General features: G+C 39.0%; 1 protein-coding gene across 4 annotated transcripts in view; it reads right to left on the bottom strand.

Moving 5' to 3' along the window:
- Positions 1-12146: 12146 nt before the first annotated feature.
- The window catches only part of cdc42se2 (CDC42 small effector 2), a 191311-nt gene continuing 185567 nt past the window's right edge, over positions 12147-17890 (bottom strand). For all 4 annotated transcript variants that reach the window (XM_073071950.1, XM_073071952.1, XM_073071943.1 and 1 more), the window contains 2 exons: positions 16595-16716; positions 12147-14106 (listed from right to left, as the gene is read on the bottom strand). In XM_073071950.1, coding sequence (XP_072928051.1) covers positions 16615-16716 — 102 coding nt within the window. In that variant the 3' untranslated portion in view covers positions 12147-14106; positions 16595-16614. The remainder of the gene's footprint in view (positions 14107-16594; positions 16717-17890) is intronic.

Consider the following 17890-nt stretch of genomic DNA (forward strand, 5'->3'; position numbering starts at 1 on the left):
ATACAGGAACACTCTAATTTGTGCATCTAATATGTGTTAGCCATTTTCAACACCTTAATTCTTCCCTTCCAGCCCTTCACAAAAAAACATCTTGCATATAGCAGGAAATACAGTAATGCATAGCAGATTGTGAAAATATACAAACAGTTCATAACCAATCCTAGGAGACTGCTTGCAATATGAAATTATTAACTTTACCTGCCTCCATAGGGATCTTTTTACTGATATAATTACAGATTACAGAGATATTTAATTTCAATATGTTTCAGTATGCTAGAAACCCGAGTCATTTATTGGTAACATGTGATATGAAAATGAAGCCAAATTAGATCCCAGTGGACTATTTAACAGAACAAATTAATCTATAGTTTTATTTTTATAGCATGAAGCTCAAAAAGTCACATCAAAGACTTTTAAGAATAATTTTAGAAATACACAATGAATTTTAAACTTCTAAAACTGCCAGCTTTTAATAAAACGGCACGAGGTCCCAGTAGGATAAGGAATATTGGAATTCTACATCTACCTGTATTTTATATCAGTTGAAGAATGGTGTAGATCTCAAAGAGTTCCTCGATCTTAAGTGTGTTTTTGAAAAGGCAAAAGCCATCTTTGTCAATTGAAAACCAGTGTATTTTCTGATCTAAGCTGTTTTGTCTGCATTATGATTTATTCCATTATCATTGGAGCTAACTCTTCTCGGGAGAAAGGAGAGATTTGAAAAGCAGTCCTTCAGTTTGGTCCCATTCAATAATACTGCAACAAGTGAGCCTGAGTGTGATGCATTCTGCTTACAGCCATGAAAACAGGGATCTTTTCTTCTGCTGTACCAGGTCTGCAATGTGGCATCAAACACAGCTTTGGTTGTTGGTTCTCCACTTCAAGAAAACTTGCTGTTTGGAACCGCTTGCAGAAGTTTGGATTGAGATTCAGATTCATTTATTTACTCCATGGATATCAAAGCATACAGTGAAATGTGCCATTTGCATTAATAACTAACCAATCTACATGCAGCCGTCGGGTATTGCCACAAATTCCAGTGCCAACATAGCACGTCCACAACGTTCAGCAGAACAACATAGCAACAAAGCAAAACAAGCCCCTTTCCTACCCACCCACCCACTCGCACACATAGACAGGCCTCCAACCCCAGGACAGGCTGCCTCCAGTCCCCGGCTCAGGACACTGAACCTCTAACTTCCAGTGTCTGTATTGGACTTGCAGTCGTAGACTCACAGACATCGATCGGGTCTCCGTCTCCGGGCACGCTGACCTGGGCTTCAGCCTTTGGACCTCAACCTCAGAATTGCTGGCCTTTGACCGCAGAGCACTTCGACCTGGACTCTGACCACTGACTCCTGCCCCTAACCTCTAACTTCCAGCCACTCCCGTCCCTAAACCCAAACCTGTCCCCTAACTCACTGTGCTCTACCCAAAACTATCCCCATGAACCCCAAGTGGAATGGGGATCTTGGGATGCAGCCACAGCCCCAATAAGACCTGTACTGCCTCAGGAGTTGAGGGTGGATACAGGGATTATGAGGTGTGACCTCAGCAAGCACTATCCTCCCAAGTTTGTCGAATTACAAAGCATGGGGCCGTACCCATGCTGTTAAAACACTGTTAAAACAAGCTTGTGCTAAAAGAAAGGAAAATACATTATAAAGATTAATGAAATTCTTTGCAACTTTTTTTGCCTGATCATACCTGCTGAAAGCAGTTAACGAACCACAGAGAGGTTTCACAGCAAAGGCTCCTCGTGATAATGATCCCATGACTGCTGCATCATCCTTTCCATATTTAACTTTCATTACTTCACCAGATTTGCACTCCTGCCAGAAAGCTGTTGCATTGCGAGCAGAGCTTCAGCAACTTTCCCTTTCTGATGTAAACCCTTACTTTGTAGGTTATCCACTTACCGAGACCAAACATGCCCTCTGCAGTTCAGCACATTCGGCTCATTCAGACTTAGAAATGAATGGAAAGTGGGATCAGTTTTTCCGAGGCATTTTTCAACATAACCCTGAAGTGGGTTGAATTCCCAAAGGCCAGCGGATTAAGGGTGTGGGTCCGGTACTTATCCATAGTTTGATTTGCAATCTGCAGCGAGCCAACTCCTTGAGTAATTTCTTCATGTGCCGGCAATCTACTGTTGATGTAACATGATCAGCTATCCCAAACTCATTGTTCTTTGACTTCAACAAATGAGTGTAACCATCTGTAAGTTAGTGTAACACACACAAGATGCTGGAGGAGCCCGTCAATGGAAAGGCTTGAACAGTTGACGCTTTGGGCCAAGACCCTTTATCGGGATTGGAGAGGAAGGGGGAAGAAGCCAGAATAAGAAGGTGGGGGGGGGGGGAGGGGAAGGAGTACAAGCTAGAAGGTGATAGGTGTAGCCAGGTGAGGGGGTAGGTAAGTGGGTGGAGGAGAAGGATGAAGTAAAACCTGGGAGGTGAAAGGTGGGAAAGGTTAACAGCTGAAAAAGAAGGAATCTGATAGGAGACGCGAATAGACCATGGAAGGAAGGGAAGGAGGTGGGGCAGTAAAGGAAGAAGAGAAATAAGAGGGGATCCAGAATGGGGACTGGAAGAAAAGGGAAGGAGAAGGGGAAAATTACCCCTCTTACTTCCACTGTAAGTTAAGAAGTGTTTGTCACACCCTGTGTACTTGCGTTTGTAATGAACTAATTCTTTTAAAAGCAGGTATGCAGAAAAAGATGTGAAAAAAAGAAAACTGCACACTTCAGGCAGATAAGCAACGAACCTCTTCTACTGATTACAGGTTTTAAAACCTTACGTGTTTGAACTGCATAAAGGCCATAAGAACATCTACAGGGGAAAAAAAAGGACGTAACAACAGAAAAGAATGGCTAACTGATTGGACATATAGTGCAAGCCTTAGGAAATGGTTTGTGTTAACTACCAATGTTCTGTTAAACAGATGCTCCTGCAGAACTTATGCAGGACAGTCAACTAATTTTAGTATGATTGATACACATGATTTCTAGTAGATAAATCTTGTAAACGACCAATGTTTTTGCGAAGTGAAGCATTTTACAACTAGACCCTTCAGAACCACTTCAGAAGACTCCAAAAACATATCCTGGCCCAAATTGGTCATGAGTGAAAATCTTACTGCCATCGTACAACAGATGCCTGGCGGAGGAGATTCATGAACACCATACTTGTTCAAAGTCTCAAGAACCGTGTCAGCTACAACCCAAAAGTACCTGTGACATTTCTCAGTACAGATGGCAGATGATGAAATCTGTGAACATCACAAATCCACAAAGCTCTTCTTGAAACTTTCAATAAATTTAAATATTGTGGAAGTCAGAGTGCACAATTACAACTCTTCCACATGGAAAATATGAAAAAAAACTTGTGTAAAACTTTCGAGTTCTTGAAAGAAATTCTGAGAGAAATGCAGAAACTGTGACCGAGAGAAAGAGAATAATAAATAGAATCTTGGTTATTAGTTACTTACACACTTACTTATGGGAAAACTAGATGAAGAGTTACAAAAGGGGAGAGTGTAGACCTGTAAAACTTTATCCCAGTATTTCGTATGGCTTTGTCTATTAAACAAAAGCTATGTGCAAAAAGTGTAATGTATAGATTGAAGTTTACATGGTTCAGAGGTTTACAGTGGCAAAGGAGTATGATTAGGAAATGCTTGGGGACTGACCTTAGGTATCGTAGGTGGAAAAATAAATCTATTAGCAATATAATATAGAAATTCAATGATTCAGTTGGCAATGTTTTGATATTTATAAGGAACTTAGAGCAACATAGATTAATAATAATGATTGGAGATAATCAATATTAACAGGATTGAAATGACCATTTTGCAATATTGGTAACATTTTTTGTATCTCCTTTTGTTTTATAACCCAACTTAACTGAATGTCTAGGGTTAAATTTTCTTTGCTCTTGCTTTTGTAGGCTACACTGGATGATTCAGTCACAACAAACAAAAGAAAAATGGCACCAACTGGGTTTAAGGAAAAATACACAATTTTCCTTCCATTTAAGTTAATGGACATTCAATTGGCTGGGCTCCATAAAGGATATGAGCTTCTCCTTCTCTGACTTAACTGCATTCTTTCGAGCAAGACCACTCAATAGCACCACATACATGAACATGAAAATCTACCTCATACCACTGAACAACAAAAATCCAAAGGTTTTGGAACAAAAAAACACACATTTACTTTTCTGAAAAAGCAGCAGGTTGTATCGCTGCATAGAAGAGTTTGAGTCACACTGGATCAAATAACTACATTGCAACAATCCACAGTTTGAAGACTACTGGAATTGAGCATAAGACATCTTTCTGAATAAATGCGTTTACACTTAGGGTTACCCTATTCACTGGGGCCTTTCCAGAAGGCAAGAAATTGTGACTGAACATGGAAGCAGTGTACCTTCATGACAAAATAAACTGAGCTACTTTAAATTTAAAATAGTACTTGCTGAGACCTTGTAGAAAGAATTAAGAAATGAAATTGTTCCTGTAGGCTCCCTCACTGGTTCTCCTGTCTAAACATTAATTCCTTTAGGCTGCAGTTTAAAAGCAGCAGCTACTTTTGTGCAAGCAGCATATTTAGTGAGGAAAATTAGCACAGGACTAACAGAATGGTGAAATATTACACAGTAACATTTGCAGTACTATTTACCATCACTTTATAAAACCAGTTTCCTTTCTTTAGAGAAGTCCTCATTCTCCTTCATTCCCCAAAATTTTAAAAAAGTGTATTATATTTTATTTCTAACAATTGAGGATGTCTTTCCAGAATTGACAGGGCTGTGTGTCTGAGTCTAGATCAAAGTTCTACAGTTCGTCCCATTTTATTCCTTTTAATGTCATTTTTAAACCATTTTGATACAAACGAATGATGTATGAGACTCATACTTTTTGCTATGGGTCTAGAATTGCACACAGGCCAGACGGACTAGCAAAGGATGCAGATTCTGTTCTGCTAAGCAAACCTAGCTGGGTTTTGTAACAGCATAGTATCTTTTTATTCCAGTCTTAATGAATGAACTGGATTTAAATTTCTTCACAGCTGTATCTGAACCCCAGTCAAACTCAGTTATTCAGGCTTCAGTCACTTATCCACTAACAAAACGACTGTCTTCCATTTGCATAATCAAAACCATCAGCCATGCCTTTGTTCTTTCTGGGCATAACTATTCCAATGTGCCCCTCTCTGCACCTCCTTATCTTGCGTAAGATCACCTGAGGCTTGGCTGTGAATATCCTGGATTTTGTTCTTCCATTATTCCTTTGCTTACTGACCTAGACCAGATCCAAGTTCAACAACATTCTGCCCTTCAAGTTGCTCCACGGTCTTGCCCCTCTCTATCTCCTAAATTTTATACGGCGATGGATCTGTGATAACTGCACTCCTGACTGACTTTGAGCTCCTAATTACCTTACTACCGTTACTTACGTCTTTCACTGACCAGTCTTAATCTGCGGTATTTTTTTAAATAGTTTTTCTCTTTCCTCCTATAATAGTGGAAGAGGCTAGCAATTAATTTGATCCGCTTTCAAAAATTATGAAATTGGCTCAAAATACGTTGGAATTTGCTCGGGTGATTAATTCAAACAATCATGCCCTAAAATGGATTCCGTGTGTTTCCCAAAGGGATACATTCAACTGAGCATAACTTGCAATAACTCAGTGCCAGCAGTCTGGGAAGGTACCCTTTTCCACGAAAACCAGCTAGCAGAAATATGTATAATGACTGTAATAGAGAAGGGAAACTGTTGGGGAGGACAGTACCTCTTCAAGTATTAAATGGGTGACCCCTTATCCTAGGTCAGTGCTCTTTAGCTCTAGCTTTCCCTACTGAAGGAAATAACATCTCATTGCGTCATTAGATTATCCCATCACCTAAGCTAATAACCTCTCTTCATTTTCCATTCACCTCTGCAAAGTATCCTGGGTATTTTATATGGTGAATAATTGCTCTTTCCTCCCTGAAATATTCAAGACTTTATGCTGATAAATAATAATCTTCTCTCAAGAACAAAGGTAGTTGTCATGCTAACTGTTGTCAGTGCAGCTCTGCTCAGGGAGCTGACCCCTAATTTTATTCCATCAAAGCTCAAAATTAATTCATGATCAATTGCCTCAATCAACCACTTGATTGATTTTAACTCAGAATTTTAATTCAGAATTCAAGATTTTCATTAAGTTTTTTTGCTAATAAACACCCACTCAAGTAACAGTACAAATAATGGCACCCAAGTTGCACTCTGAAGGCTAAAACTCTAGAATCATTATTATGTCGTAAAAGAGTGGATTTTTAAAAATACTTTGGTGTTTATACTTAGCGACGTATTTGCGTTGTCGGTTGGGGAATATTGCATGAAAGTAAATGCTCACCTACTTCTGAGCTCCCCTGATGAGTTTTGATAAAGGCTTTCAGCCTGAGGTAAGACTGTTTACTTCCTCCATAGATGCTGCCTGACTGACTGGTTGAGTTCCTCCAACATTATATGTGTCACTCAAGATTTCTAGCATCTCTCAGACCTCCTGTGTCACCCAATACTCCATTCATTTGAGTACATGCAATACAGACAGCTACGATGAACTAAGGTTGTGCTTATGTAATTAGGTCAAAGAGATGTGGAAACTGGAAATCCAAAACAGAAACAGATCGATGGAAGCACTGAGGAAGTTAGGCGGAATTGGAGCCATACAGAGCTGCAATGCAAAGTCACAGACCCTTCATTAGAACAGCAGAAGTGAGAAGACATGGCACTTTAAGGAGGGGGTGGAGAGAACGGGGGGTGGGGGGAAATGTCTGTGATAGGACGCAGATCAAAGCTGCCAAGGTAACATTTATTTTCAAAACTGGATATAAAAGAAAGATCAAAAGAAATAAATAGAGATGTAATGCGGCAGTTGTGGAGACAGCGCATTAATATAGTTCTCTTAAGCAACAAACCTAGATGGAGGAAGAAGCATAATTCCTCAGGCCACTCTCCCTTTGACTTTATCACAGACAATGCAGGAAATACTCAGCAACTCAGGCAGCCTCTGTGGAAGGAGTAACAAAGTTACTTTCGCTCTCCATTGACACTACTTGATCTGCTGCATATTTCCAGAATTTTCTTTTATTTCAACTTTCTGGCATCTGCAGTGTTTTGATTTTCATCGTCTTTGACTTGCCTAGCTTTAACATTATTCCAATAATGTCAAATGTATCTTCTTCCAACTGCAAACAAGAGAAAATCTGCAGTTGCTGGAAATTTGGTTTCAATTTCATAGATTTTTTGAATTAAATGATTTTTTACTTTCTAGTAATATTTATTCTAATTTCTTTTTTAAACTATCAACTTTGGATAAGGCTTTCTTAACATGGAAAATTAAGGGAATAAAAACTTTTTTTTAAGAGTTCATTCTTATCATACTAGGGAACCAATCATAGCAGCGGGATAGAAGCTGTCCTTGAGCTTTGTGGCAAGTTGTTTCAGACTTGCTTTTTCTGCCTGATAGGCGAGGAAAGAAGAGGGCATTCCGGGATGGGTGTGAGCTTTTTACGCTAGCTGCCTTCCCAAGGCGGCAAGAGGTGCAGACAGAGTCCAGGGAGGGGAGGCTGGTTTCTGTGATGTGGTGAGCTGTGTCCACGACATTGCCGTTCTCTGCAGTCACGGCAGAGAGTTTGCCACACTGAGCTCTGATTCATCCAGATAGGATGTTTCCTATGATGCATTGATAAATATTGGTGAGGGTCAAAGGACACATGTTAAACTACTTCAGCCTCCCAGGGAAGTAAAGGCATTGGTGAAATTTCTTGGCCATTTCATCTGTGTGGTTGGACCAGGACAGGCTAAGAGAAAAATGTGGACTTATCAAAACTGCACGTATTCACAATATCCTTAAGTTTATTGACCAAGAGTCCCTGAAATTGAAGGCAATTGGAAATGTGGAAATGGAATTAGAAATAAATATGGGGATTTGTATCTGCTTTGTAACTTCAAATCATTAAACTAATTCAAGAGGACACGGGAGTCCAGAAATGCGAGTCTAACTCGAGTTTACTTTAAGCGAGGTGGGCACGTATCACATGGTAGCGTGATGACGTAAGCAACTCAATTCAAGATATAACCAGAATGAGTTATTTAATTACCTATTCTGGAGAGCGAAAACAGAAGAGGAGCTCCTAATAAAGAAGCTAACGAAAACCCCATTACTGAATTTTCCTCCAACTGTAACCATGTAGGGCAATCTTGGTCGTCTATATCATAAATCCAAAAAGTAATATAATGAATATTAATTGCCCAATAATAAAATCTAAAGTTTGGTAAAGCCAGTCCTCCATCTTTTTTTGATTTTTGCAATAAAAGTTTATTCACTCTAGAGCTTTTATTATTCCAAACATAAGACAAAATAGAGAATTTATTTTATCAAAAAATGCTTTTGGAACAAAGGAGGGAACTGCTTGAAATATATATAAAAATTTATATATATATATTTAAAAATTTTTAGATTTGTTTTTACAAGACTGTTTAATGTCTTTTTCACAGTTAATGGATAAATATGATATCTCTAATACACATTTTTTCAGGTATTTACAGGTTAGGAATTTTTTACCGAATTACCCCTTGGCCTGCTCTTTAAATTTGGCTTATGTTATTTTTCAGTTTAAACCTTTTCAAAAACAATTAATAGCTATCATTTATAAACAGTTAATGAATGCTCGCATGTCACCTAATGATAGGGTTCAATGCACCTGGGAAACAGAACTTCAACATTCACTTTCAGATAATCAATGGAATAAAATTTATTATTTAGTCAATAATTCATCTACCTGCACACACCATATTTTAAGATAGTACACAGGGCCCATATGTCCAAAGATAAATTGGCACATATCTTTCTTAATATAAGCCCTATTTGTGACAGATGTAACACAGAAGTGGCTACTCTAACTCGTATGTTTTGGTCATGTGTAAGTTTAAATAATTTTTGGAGGGATGTGTTTGGAATATTATCTAAAGTTATAGATATGGATGTTCAACCTAATTCACTTACAGCAATTTTTGAGATTATTCCAGAGGAAGCAAGCAAAGTGTCTGCTTCCGCCCAACATGTGATAGCTTTTTCAACTTTACTGGCTAGGAGAGCTATTTTGCTACACTGGAAAGAATCTAACCCACCTACTGTTTTCTATTGGCTCTCCTCCATTATGTCATGTCTAAGCTTGGAGAAAATTAGAAGCCGGACATTTGATACATCCTTTAATTTTGAACAAGTCCGGCGACCCTTTATTCAATATTTTCACATGATTGAATTTTTATTTATTTATTTATTCTCTTTGGGGAAAATCCTTATCCATGAAGGTTCGGAGATGACTTGAAGGATGTGTTTTTTCTCTCTTTTTTATAATTTTATCCTCAATTGGACTGCCCAATCTTTCTTTTTCTTTTCTTTTTTTCCTCTTTCTCTTTTTTTTTGTTTCAGCTTAGTTAGTGGGGGGGGGGGGGGTTTCCTTATCAATAAAATTTCCAATTTTTTTAATGATTGCTATGAGGAGTTGTAGTTTTTTTTGACCATTGTATATATAACAGCATAACATTTTATCTATTTGATTTTGACATTATATACTTTGTTTTTACTATTGCTGTTTATATGTCTTTTATATTATCTACTTGTTAAACTCCTCTTTTGATTTGTATATTCATTTGGAAATCAAAAAAAAGATAGAAAAAAATGAAGAATGGACTCTTGACCTCATAAAGTACCTCATTATGACCTTGTCTACCCACACTGCACTTTCTCCATAGCTGTTCCACTTTATTTTGTATTGTTATTGTTTTATCTCAATACACTGTGGAATGATTTGATCTGTATGAAGAGTATGCAAGACAAGCTTTGTACTGTGTTTTGTTATAATCATGTGAAAATAATAACCAACTCCAATTCCATCTGTGATTCCTTGGCCTCTTATCCCAGTTCCTGTTGTAATCTTAGATAACCTTCTTGACTGTCCAGTACACTACCAATTTTGGCTTCATCCACAAAGCTGCTTATGGACTCCAGCGATACTTGATGGAGAAGGTCAGGAGCTGACCCTCCACTCCAGGGAGTCATGTGGCAACCAGAGAGTCCTCAATTCTCTGTGGTAATGAATTGACCTTTAAGAGCAATTTGCAAGACACGCTGTTCCGCTTGTTTTACAGTACATGGGACAACAATAAACATATTGAAAGGGCTGATGGCCTTATGCAGCTGGATCCTGGGCTTCCTGTCAGATCACCAGCATGCTGTAAAAGTGGGCTCCCTCACCTCCAACCCTCTCGCAATACAGGAGCCCCTCAGGGCTGCCTACTAAGTCCCCACCTTTACTCCCTGTATACCCATGACTGTATCAACACCCACAGCTCCAATCTGCTAATTAAAGTTGCCAACCGCACTACATTGATTGGCCTTATCTCAAACAATAACGAGGTGGACTACAGGGAAGAGGTCATCTGACAGTGGTGTCAAGAAAACAACCTCTCCCTCAACAACGCAAAAATAAAGGAGCTGGTTGTGGATTACAGGAGGAATGGAGACGGGCTAACCCATATTGACATTAATGGATCTGGGGTTGAGAGGGTAAACAGTTTTAAGTTCCTCGGCATCCATATCACCACGGACCTCACGTGGTCTGTACACATCAGTTGTGTGATGAAAAAGGCAGTTTGGTATGGTCCCCCAAATCCTAAAAATTTTCTACAGGGGCACGATTGACAGCATCCTGACTGGCTGCATCACTGCCTGGTATGGGAACTGTATCTCCCTTAATCGCAGGGCTCTGCAGAGAGTGGTGCGGACAGCCCAGTGCATCTGTAGTTGTGAACTTCCCAAGATTCAGGACATTTACAAGGACAGGTGTGTAAAAAGGGCCTGTAGGATCATTGGGGACCCGAGCCATCCCAACCAAAATCTATTCCAGCTGCTATGAAGCGGTACTGCAGTATAAAAGCCAGGACCAACAAGCTCTGGGACTGCCTCTTCCACCAGGCCATCAGACTGATAAACTCAAGCTGACTTTGAGTGTACTCTACATTACATTGACTGCTCTATTTATTATAAATTACTATGATTGCACATTGCACATTTAGATGGAGATGTAACATAAACATGTTTACTCCTCATGTACGTGAAGGATGTAAGAAGTAAAGTCAATTCAATTCAATGATGGGGAAAAATCAGGAAACCTGATCGCCTTCCCTATATTTCCTTGGTTTCTGGAAGGATTGGCAGAATCCTGAAGAAATACTGGATTATTACCATCCATAAACCCATAAGGAAGCTCAAATCATAGCTTCTGTGGGTCATAGATGACCCGGGACCCAGGATGGCGGGTGTTTGCAGGATTCTGTGAATGAGGAGCAGCCAGCATGGGGGAAACCTACGTCAAGGAGCACAGGAGGTGTATCCATGTGGGTTACCCGGAGAAACCAGCGGTAGCAGAACATTGCATTCACAATGGCCATAGGATTGACTTTAATATTAATCACAAAATTATTGTGCTGTGCCAATGGCTTTTGGAACTGTTTGGAGAAGGAAGTCATTGAAATAAATCCAGAGGAAAATTATTTTAATAAAGATGAAGGTCTTGCTCTAAGAACTGTAATTCAATTGTAAACAAGCTGCAACAGTGGAAACCTGATTGGATGAGGATGAACCAAGCAGGAGGGATGGACAACGGTAGTATAAATACCACTGGACTAGATATGCCCAGGCATCATCCCCAATGAAGGTGGTAGAGTTTGTTATCAAAACGTCGGTTATAATTGATAACCTGTTCCCAGCTGGAAGCCCGAGAAGAGTTTATTCATAATAAACAAATTTCTTTAATTTGTTTTCTCATGTATCATGTGGTCAATCCTTGGTCATCAAAACTGCCCCCCCCCCCCCAACCCATTGAATAGTTTCATTTGTTTTATCAAGGGTGTATGAATAGTCCTTTGTCTACGATTGTTCAGTTCCTGAACACATTGCAACAATGGAGTCAAAATTATAGCACTGAATTAGTTTCCATCATTGCAACAGACAGTGTGTTCTGTGCTGAAAGGAATTGTAAACACTGTTGAAGCCAGTGACTTCACTTAGAGAACAAAGTTCAAGAAATATGCAAGAGCAAATGACAAACTTTATTTTAATCTGATGTCACTTTTGAAACTATAAGCCATTGTAGACTAAACCAATTTCACTGAGGAACAACAAACATGTACAAAATTGTATGCATTATAAAAATAGGCTAAAACAACCTTTCAATTCTTATTTGGCAAAGTATTGCCTGCATGAGAATGATAAATTATATTTCAATTAATGGCTTGCTATGGCAGCACTAAGTGATGACAATTTACATACCCCTTTATATAACATTTACCACAGAGAGTTTAGAGGACCAGTACTGGGATGCATTCAGATCATTCATAGCAACATAACCCAAAGGCTAGCAAGCCACAATATCCAGCTATTTCATTCAATTAATTATTAACCTACTCACTCATATTTCAAAAATACTTTATATCTCGATGTCAGACATTCGGTCACAATTTGTACTGCACTGCTCCATGTAAAAGCATTTCCCTATCCTTACACATTCATAGCATAGATTCTTGCAATTCAGTACCTAGCAAATTATTCTGGGTTCCAAAGACTGTGCACTAAAATACAAGCTCTAAAACTACTTAAAATATCACTTAAGTCACATTTCACAGAGTACGTTCTTGAGTAAAGCCAATGTTTTTGCCTACTGAAAAGATAATCTTGATTTAGCTTCTTTTTTTAAACCATTAAACCATGCACAATTTACATTTATTATGAAACAGTGCAATATTAGTATGTCACATGTGAGTGGAATGGGAGGGAAAAAAATATGCCCTTATAAACCTGAGCAAGGTATTTGCTTTCTTTCACTGGAAAGCGAAAGCCACCCTGTTGGAACAGAATTTTCTCTGGTGTTTGTTCAGACAGCTCCCAATGTTGCCTGGAGCAACACATAGAAATCCACAGCCCCTGCTCCCCCCTCCCAAATACTCCCCACCCACCCCCTCTCACACCCAACTGAGAAAAGTTATTTCTTTTAAAAGTTTGATTTTCACCCAAAGGGCTGCAGAGAAGTCAACAAAACTGTACAGTAATTGATAAGGACTCTACTCCTGTTGTTGGCCGGTGTGTGAATTCAGGATCCAGGTATTTTGTTTAAACAGTTGCTGCAATATAACAAAATTGGAGCTCTACCATTTTACTGCATCACAAGTGCAATTGGTTACTTGCTCATGGCCAAATGCATTTTTCTTTAATCCGTTCATATAAAATACAGGAGTATGCTGAATTGCACATTTACCACAAGCCATTATATTTTAAAAAAATGCCAGTTACTGTATTCAGTTATTCTCAAGAGGTGTCTGATAAAGAGAACAAAATGTGAAAAGTATGCAGGCAGGTAGGCTCAGGGATAGGGAGGCAGGCATCTGGCAAAACTGACATGCTGGTTAGAAACTTGTCAGCATTAGTATCATCATTCCGCCGCAACAAACACTTTGCCATTGGCTGAGCTACATCACATGCAGTCATTTACCATGCTGACTTACCTAGAGGGAGTGTGGTAATGTAATTGTGCTTTCAGGTTCCAGACCTGTAGACATTTTTAATTGCAAACTAACACTGAATTCAAAGGCAAATAAAAAGCATAATAAAAATGAAAAGAAAAAATGTTGCACGTTTAAAAGATGGGCAAAATGAAATATATACAGTAATGGTTCGCTCAGGAACATATAGACCTTGACGAGAAGAAAACGCTAAAATTCTATTTGTATTTTTTTAAAAAAATATGAGAAGCTACTGTATGTCCATGACTTCGGCAAAGATCAAATCCTTTCAAGTCACTGCCTTGAGAAGGAGTAGTCCTATTAATGATATCTTCAGAGCGGAACAGGGGAGACTCCAGCCAAATAATTGCCAAGGGAACAGGAGACGGGCTGTTGTAATGCTTTTCTCATCATGAAGAACTCAGAGAAGCAATCACCATAGTGAAAAGAGGGTGGGAGGGTTCGACAGGAAGAAATACATGAACTTGGAGGAATCTGTAAAGAAAAAATGGTGCACAGTGTTAGAACACAAGCCATCTGATGAAGCTTTAATTCTTTAGGCAGATTACATGCACAAGTACAAGGTCAGGCCAATATCAACTCCCTTTAACATAATACCAATAATGCTGAAACAAAACCTTTGTGGGTCAAAGGTTTAATCTATAAAGAGGAAATAGTGGTAAACTTGGTGGAGAGATCAGTTTTGTGTCAGTCATGAGAAGAGTGGAAGTAACTACGTGAGAGGCAGATTTCTGTGGGGGTTGCAGGTCCAGAGGAGAGAACAGGAATTGGGGAGGGGGTCAGGTAATGAATGGATTTAAACATAATGGGTGAGACTTCAAATTTGAGACAAAGTAAATTTAAAATCATATTCCCGATGCTGTCTGTAAGGAGTTTGTCCCTGCGACCATGTGAGTTTACTCTGGGTGCTCCAGTTTCCTCCCATTTTCCAAAGATGTACAGGACAGTAGGTTAATTGGTTACATGGGTGTAATTGGGCAGCGAAGGCTTGTTGGGATGGAAGGACCTGTTGCCATGCTCTGTCTCCAAGTAACAAAATAATGAAAGGTGCAGTAAAGTACCGAGAACTTTGGATAAACCTCGGTGAAATTTGGGTGACTGTTAGACTCAGTTAATCTGGCACTCTCTGGGCCTTGGTGGTACCAGGCTGACAGATTTTTCAGACTATCAGATGTTATTCTAATTTTTCAAACATAATTTAAATTGACTTTCTAAAGAGGTTACTTACACAGTAAAATTTCCAGTAAGTTCAGTTTTAAGAGAACACAGGAAACACAACCAAATTAGTTTCAAGATAACAGCTGTTGAAAACAGAATGTGGGAATCGGGGCCCTAGTGCTACATGGAATGTGGCAACCGGCATTTGGTGAGCTAGTTCCTGAACCAGGGGGATTGCTGAATAATCATTTAGCAGATTATCCGATTTTTACTAAGGCACTGGAAGCATGGACTTGAGTATCAGCATCAAATGAATTGAGATGCGCCATATCACCGAGGCCGTCTTTAAGGAGGAAAGGATATGAAATTAGAAGCTCATCCTGGAATCCATTCGCAGATTAATGCTGAGAACTACATGGCCAAAGAAACACGGGAAGAAGAATTCAGTTGGTGGAGAAAGCGGAGTGTATCAACACTGAGTACAGTCTCCTCAGAGTTCAAATGGTAGAAATTCCAGCAAGTCCAAAGCAGTCAAAAACAGAGAAGGGATCAGGAGAGGGTGCATGAACTATGACCATTTAGAAAAGGTATGCACTTAATTTGAGATCAATTAGCAGCTCAGAATTAAAGTTGTTTCTAGAGCAAACTTTCCCATGACAAGTTATGAGCAGTTTTCTCTATGTAGGTTATTACGTTTTGTACAAGCTTTTCTCCTTCCCTTTTTCTCCTTTTGCTATTCATCACTTTTCCAAATAAGGAGATGGGTAGTGATATTGAGTTCTGCTGCAGCCTCTATGACTAAGAGGGCAAGACTGAATGACTTCAGAGCATTAGCATGGTTGCTTCACAAGTTCCACTGACTCTGTCTAGGAGTCCAGCAGTAAGAGAGATAAAAATCTTCCCATGACTTAGTTAGCAAATAAACTGCTTGGAAACATTAGACTGGAAGCATGTTGGATCCACCCAAAAATCTGTGATATTATTAGCTAATCTCAGTTCTGAAGAAAGGAGGAGTATTACAAATGGTCCCAGTTAATTCAGATCAACGTCCGAGCAGCATTCAGCTGAGTACCACCCTAATGATATTTGGAGGCGCAGTGAAGACACTGGATAAAATCAAAATACTTCAATGAGTTAAGGATGAATTAAAATTAAAGAAAGGAATAGAATTCCAATTTGAGTGCAGATTAAATTGGGTTCATGATGTTGTTGAAGAAGCCTTGCCATCTGGGTTCACACTTGAGCAAAGCCCACTCCCATGTTGTGAGAGACAGTGACTGGCTTTTATGCTCACACGTTAATGGAATCCGCTACTGGGAGAGGCAGCGGAAACACTGGACGAGAAAGAAAACACTTCGATAATGTACGAGTGAATTAAAGTTAAAGAAAGGAATAGAATAAAAATGCTCTATAATAACTTCTGGTTCACAAAGCTCCATGAACATAATTTCAATTACAAATCGATGCATGTGAGATCAGGTGACAGTGTTTCAAGTGAAGTTCCTAAGACGACTCTCTAAATGTATTTTAGATTTTCCCGAACGATTTTCTAAATGATCTTCCCAAGTTTGTACCCACACGATTCAGAGTTCAAACCCAAGAATCTCTCTCCAGAGCCTCAGAGTGTATGGTGTACTCTTTATTGAACATGATGGTATGAGTTGTCCTGTTAAAAAGATCAACCTCCAATTGCTTATTATTATTATTAAGGAGACATTTTCTTCATAACAGCTACAACATTATTTTAGGTTAAGTGTTTTTTTTTGGTCATCATGTTGCTTGTTTTGAGAGACTTGGCACTTACCACAAACTTTATTTTAAATTTTATCCAGCTTTTGTGTCCACCAGCTGCATCTGAACGTTCACTGGCATGGGAGAGCCTGCATAGCCGCCTTTGGATTGCATTTGGTTCTGAATTGAACTCACCTGCAGATGGAAACAGTACAGTCAGATGCAAATTAACCACCTTTTGCAGTACTTGACCACCATAGCTGACCACCAATGGAGCTCATTGAAACATCCATATACCCCATATTGGCGAGAGTCGCCTACATTGTCTCACTGCTTTCACTCCCGCCTCAAGGCTGCAGGTGAAATCTATGACACAAAGGCCAAAAATTTAACGAATCTCTCTGAAATTCCAAAACACACAACAGGATTTTATCAAACACAAGAAAGATTGAGTGCCTTGTAGCCAATGTATTCTGCAATTCCCTGAACAGATATCTCCTTTTCCTAGGTCCCTTTCACATTATTTCATTACCGATTTATCCCATGAAGATCAACGGACTTCTTGACATTCTCATACGCAAACGAACAAATAAAAACAGTCACCTTGTGTGACATTTGTTTATAATAAAAGCTGGCTGTGAGTTTATCCTTTAGCAGTTTTTCAGACAATTACACACATCCAATTTGGCCTTGATGACCAAGCATATATTTCTTGTAGAAAAATAGGTACAGCTTATCCCCAGGTAATGAACTGGCTCCATTCTTATAGATGTTAAGTCAATTTTGTCCATATATTAGAAAATACACATACACTTGATGTGGTAACCACAGTATTGGAATGATTGATAAGTAAAATAACACTAATTAAAAGCATTAATAAAGGTGGAGAGAGAGAGTGAGAGAGAGAAAGCACGTTAGAGAAAATGTTGTCATTAATAAGAATTTTGAATTTAATAATATTATGGGAGCTCATTTGTATGTGGGGATGTCATTAAGTTGGGTGCTTGTAGTCTGGGGACAGCCTGCATTCCTCACTGAAATGTACTTATCTGAGAAGAATCCTTTTCAAAAGTTAATCATCATTTTTGTCACTTTCCCAGACGCATTATTTGCACACCATACTCAAACTATTAAGCTTCCTATTGCCAAATTGTTAAATTTTACTCAAGCTGTTTCAAAGATGGAAGAGAAGCATTGTTATAGGAGTGATGTGATTGCCCAGTTTTCTAGTATTCATTTCACAGAACAGGAGAATTCTGCCTTGTTATATAATCGACAGCTGTTTAAAATAGATATCAAAAAGGTAATTTCTTCTACAGGTGTCAATTTTAGCCAACATTTCGAAGATGAACTCTGCCATCTTTATCAT

The sequence above is a fragment of the Hemitrygon akajei genome, chromosome 2 (genome assembly GCF_048418815.1).
Source record: "Hemitrygon akajei chromosome 2, sHemAka1.3, whole genome shotgun sequence".
Lineage (NCBI taxonomy): Eukaryota > Metazoa > Chordata > Chondrichthyes > Myliobatiformes > Dasyatidae > Hemitrygon > Hemitrygon akajei.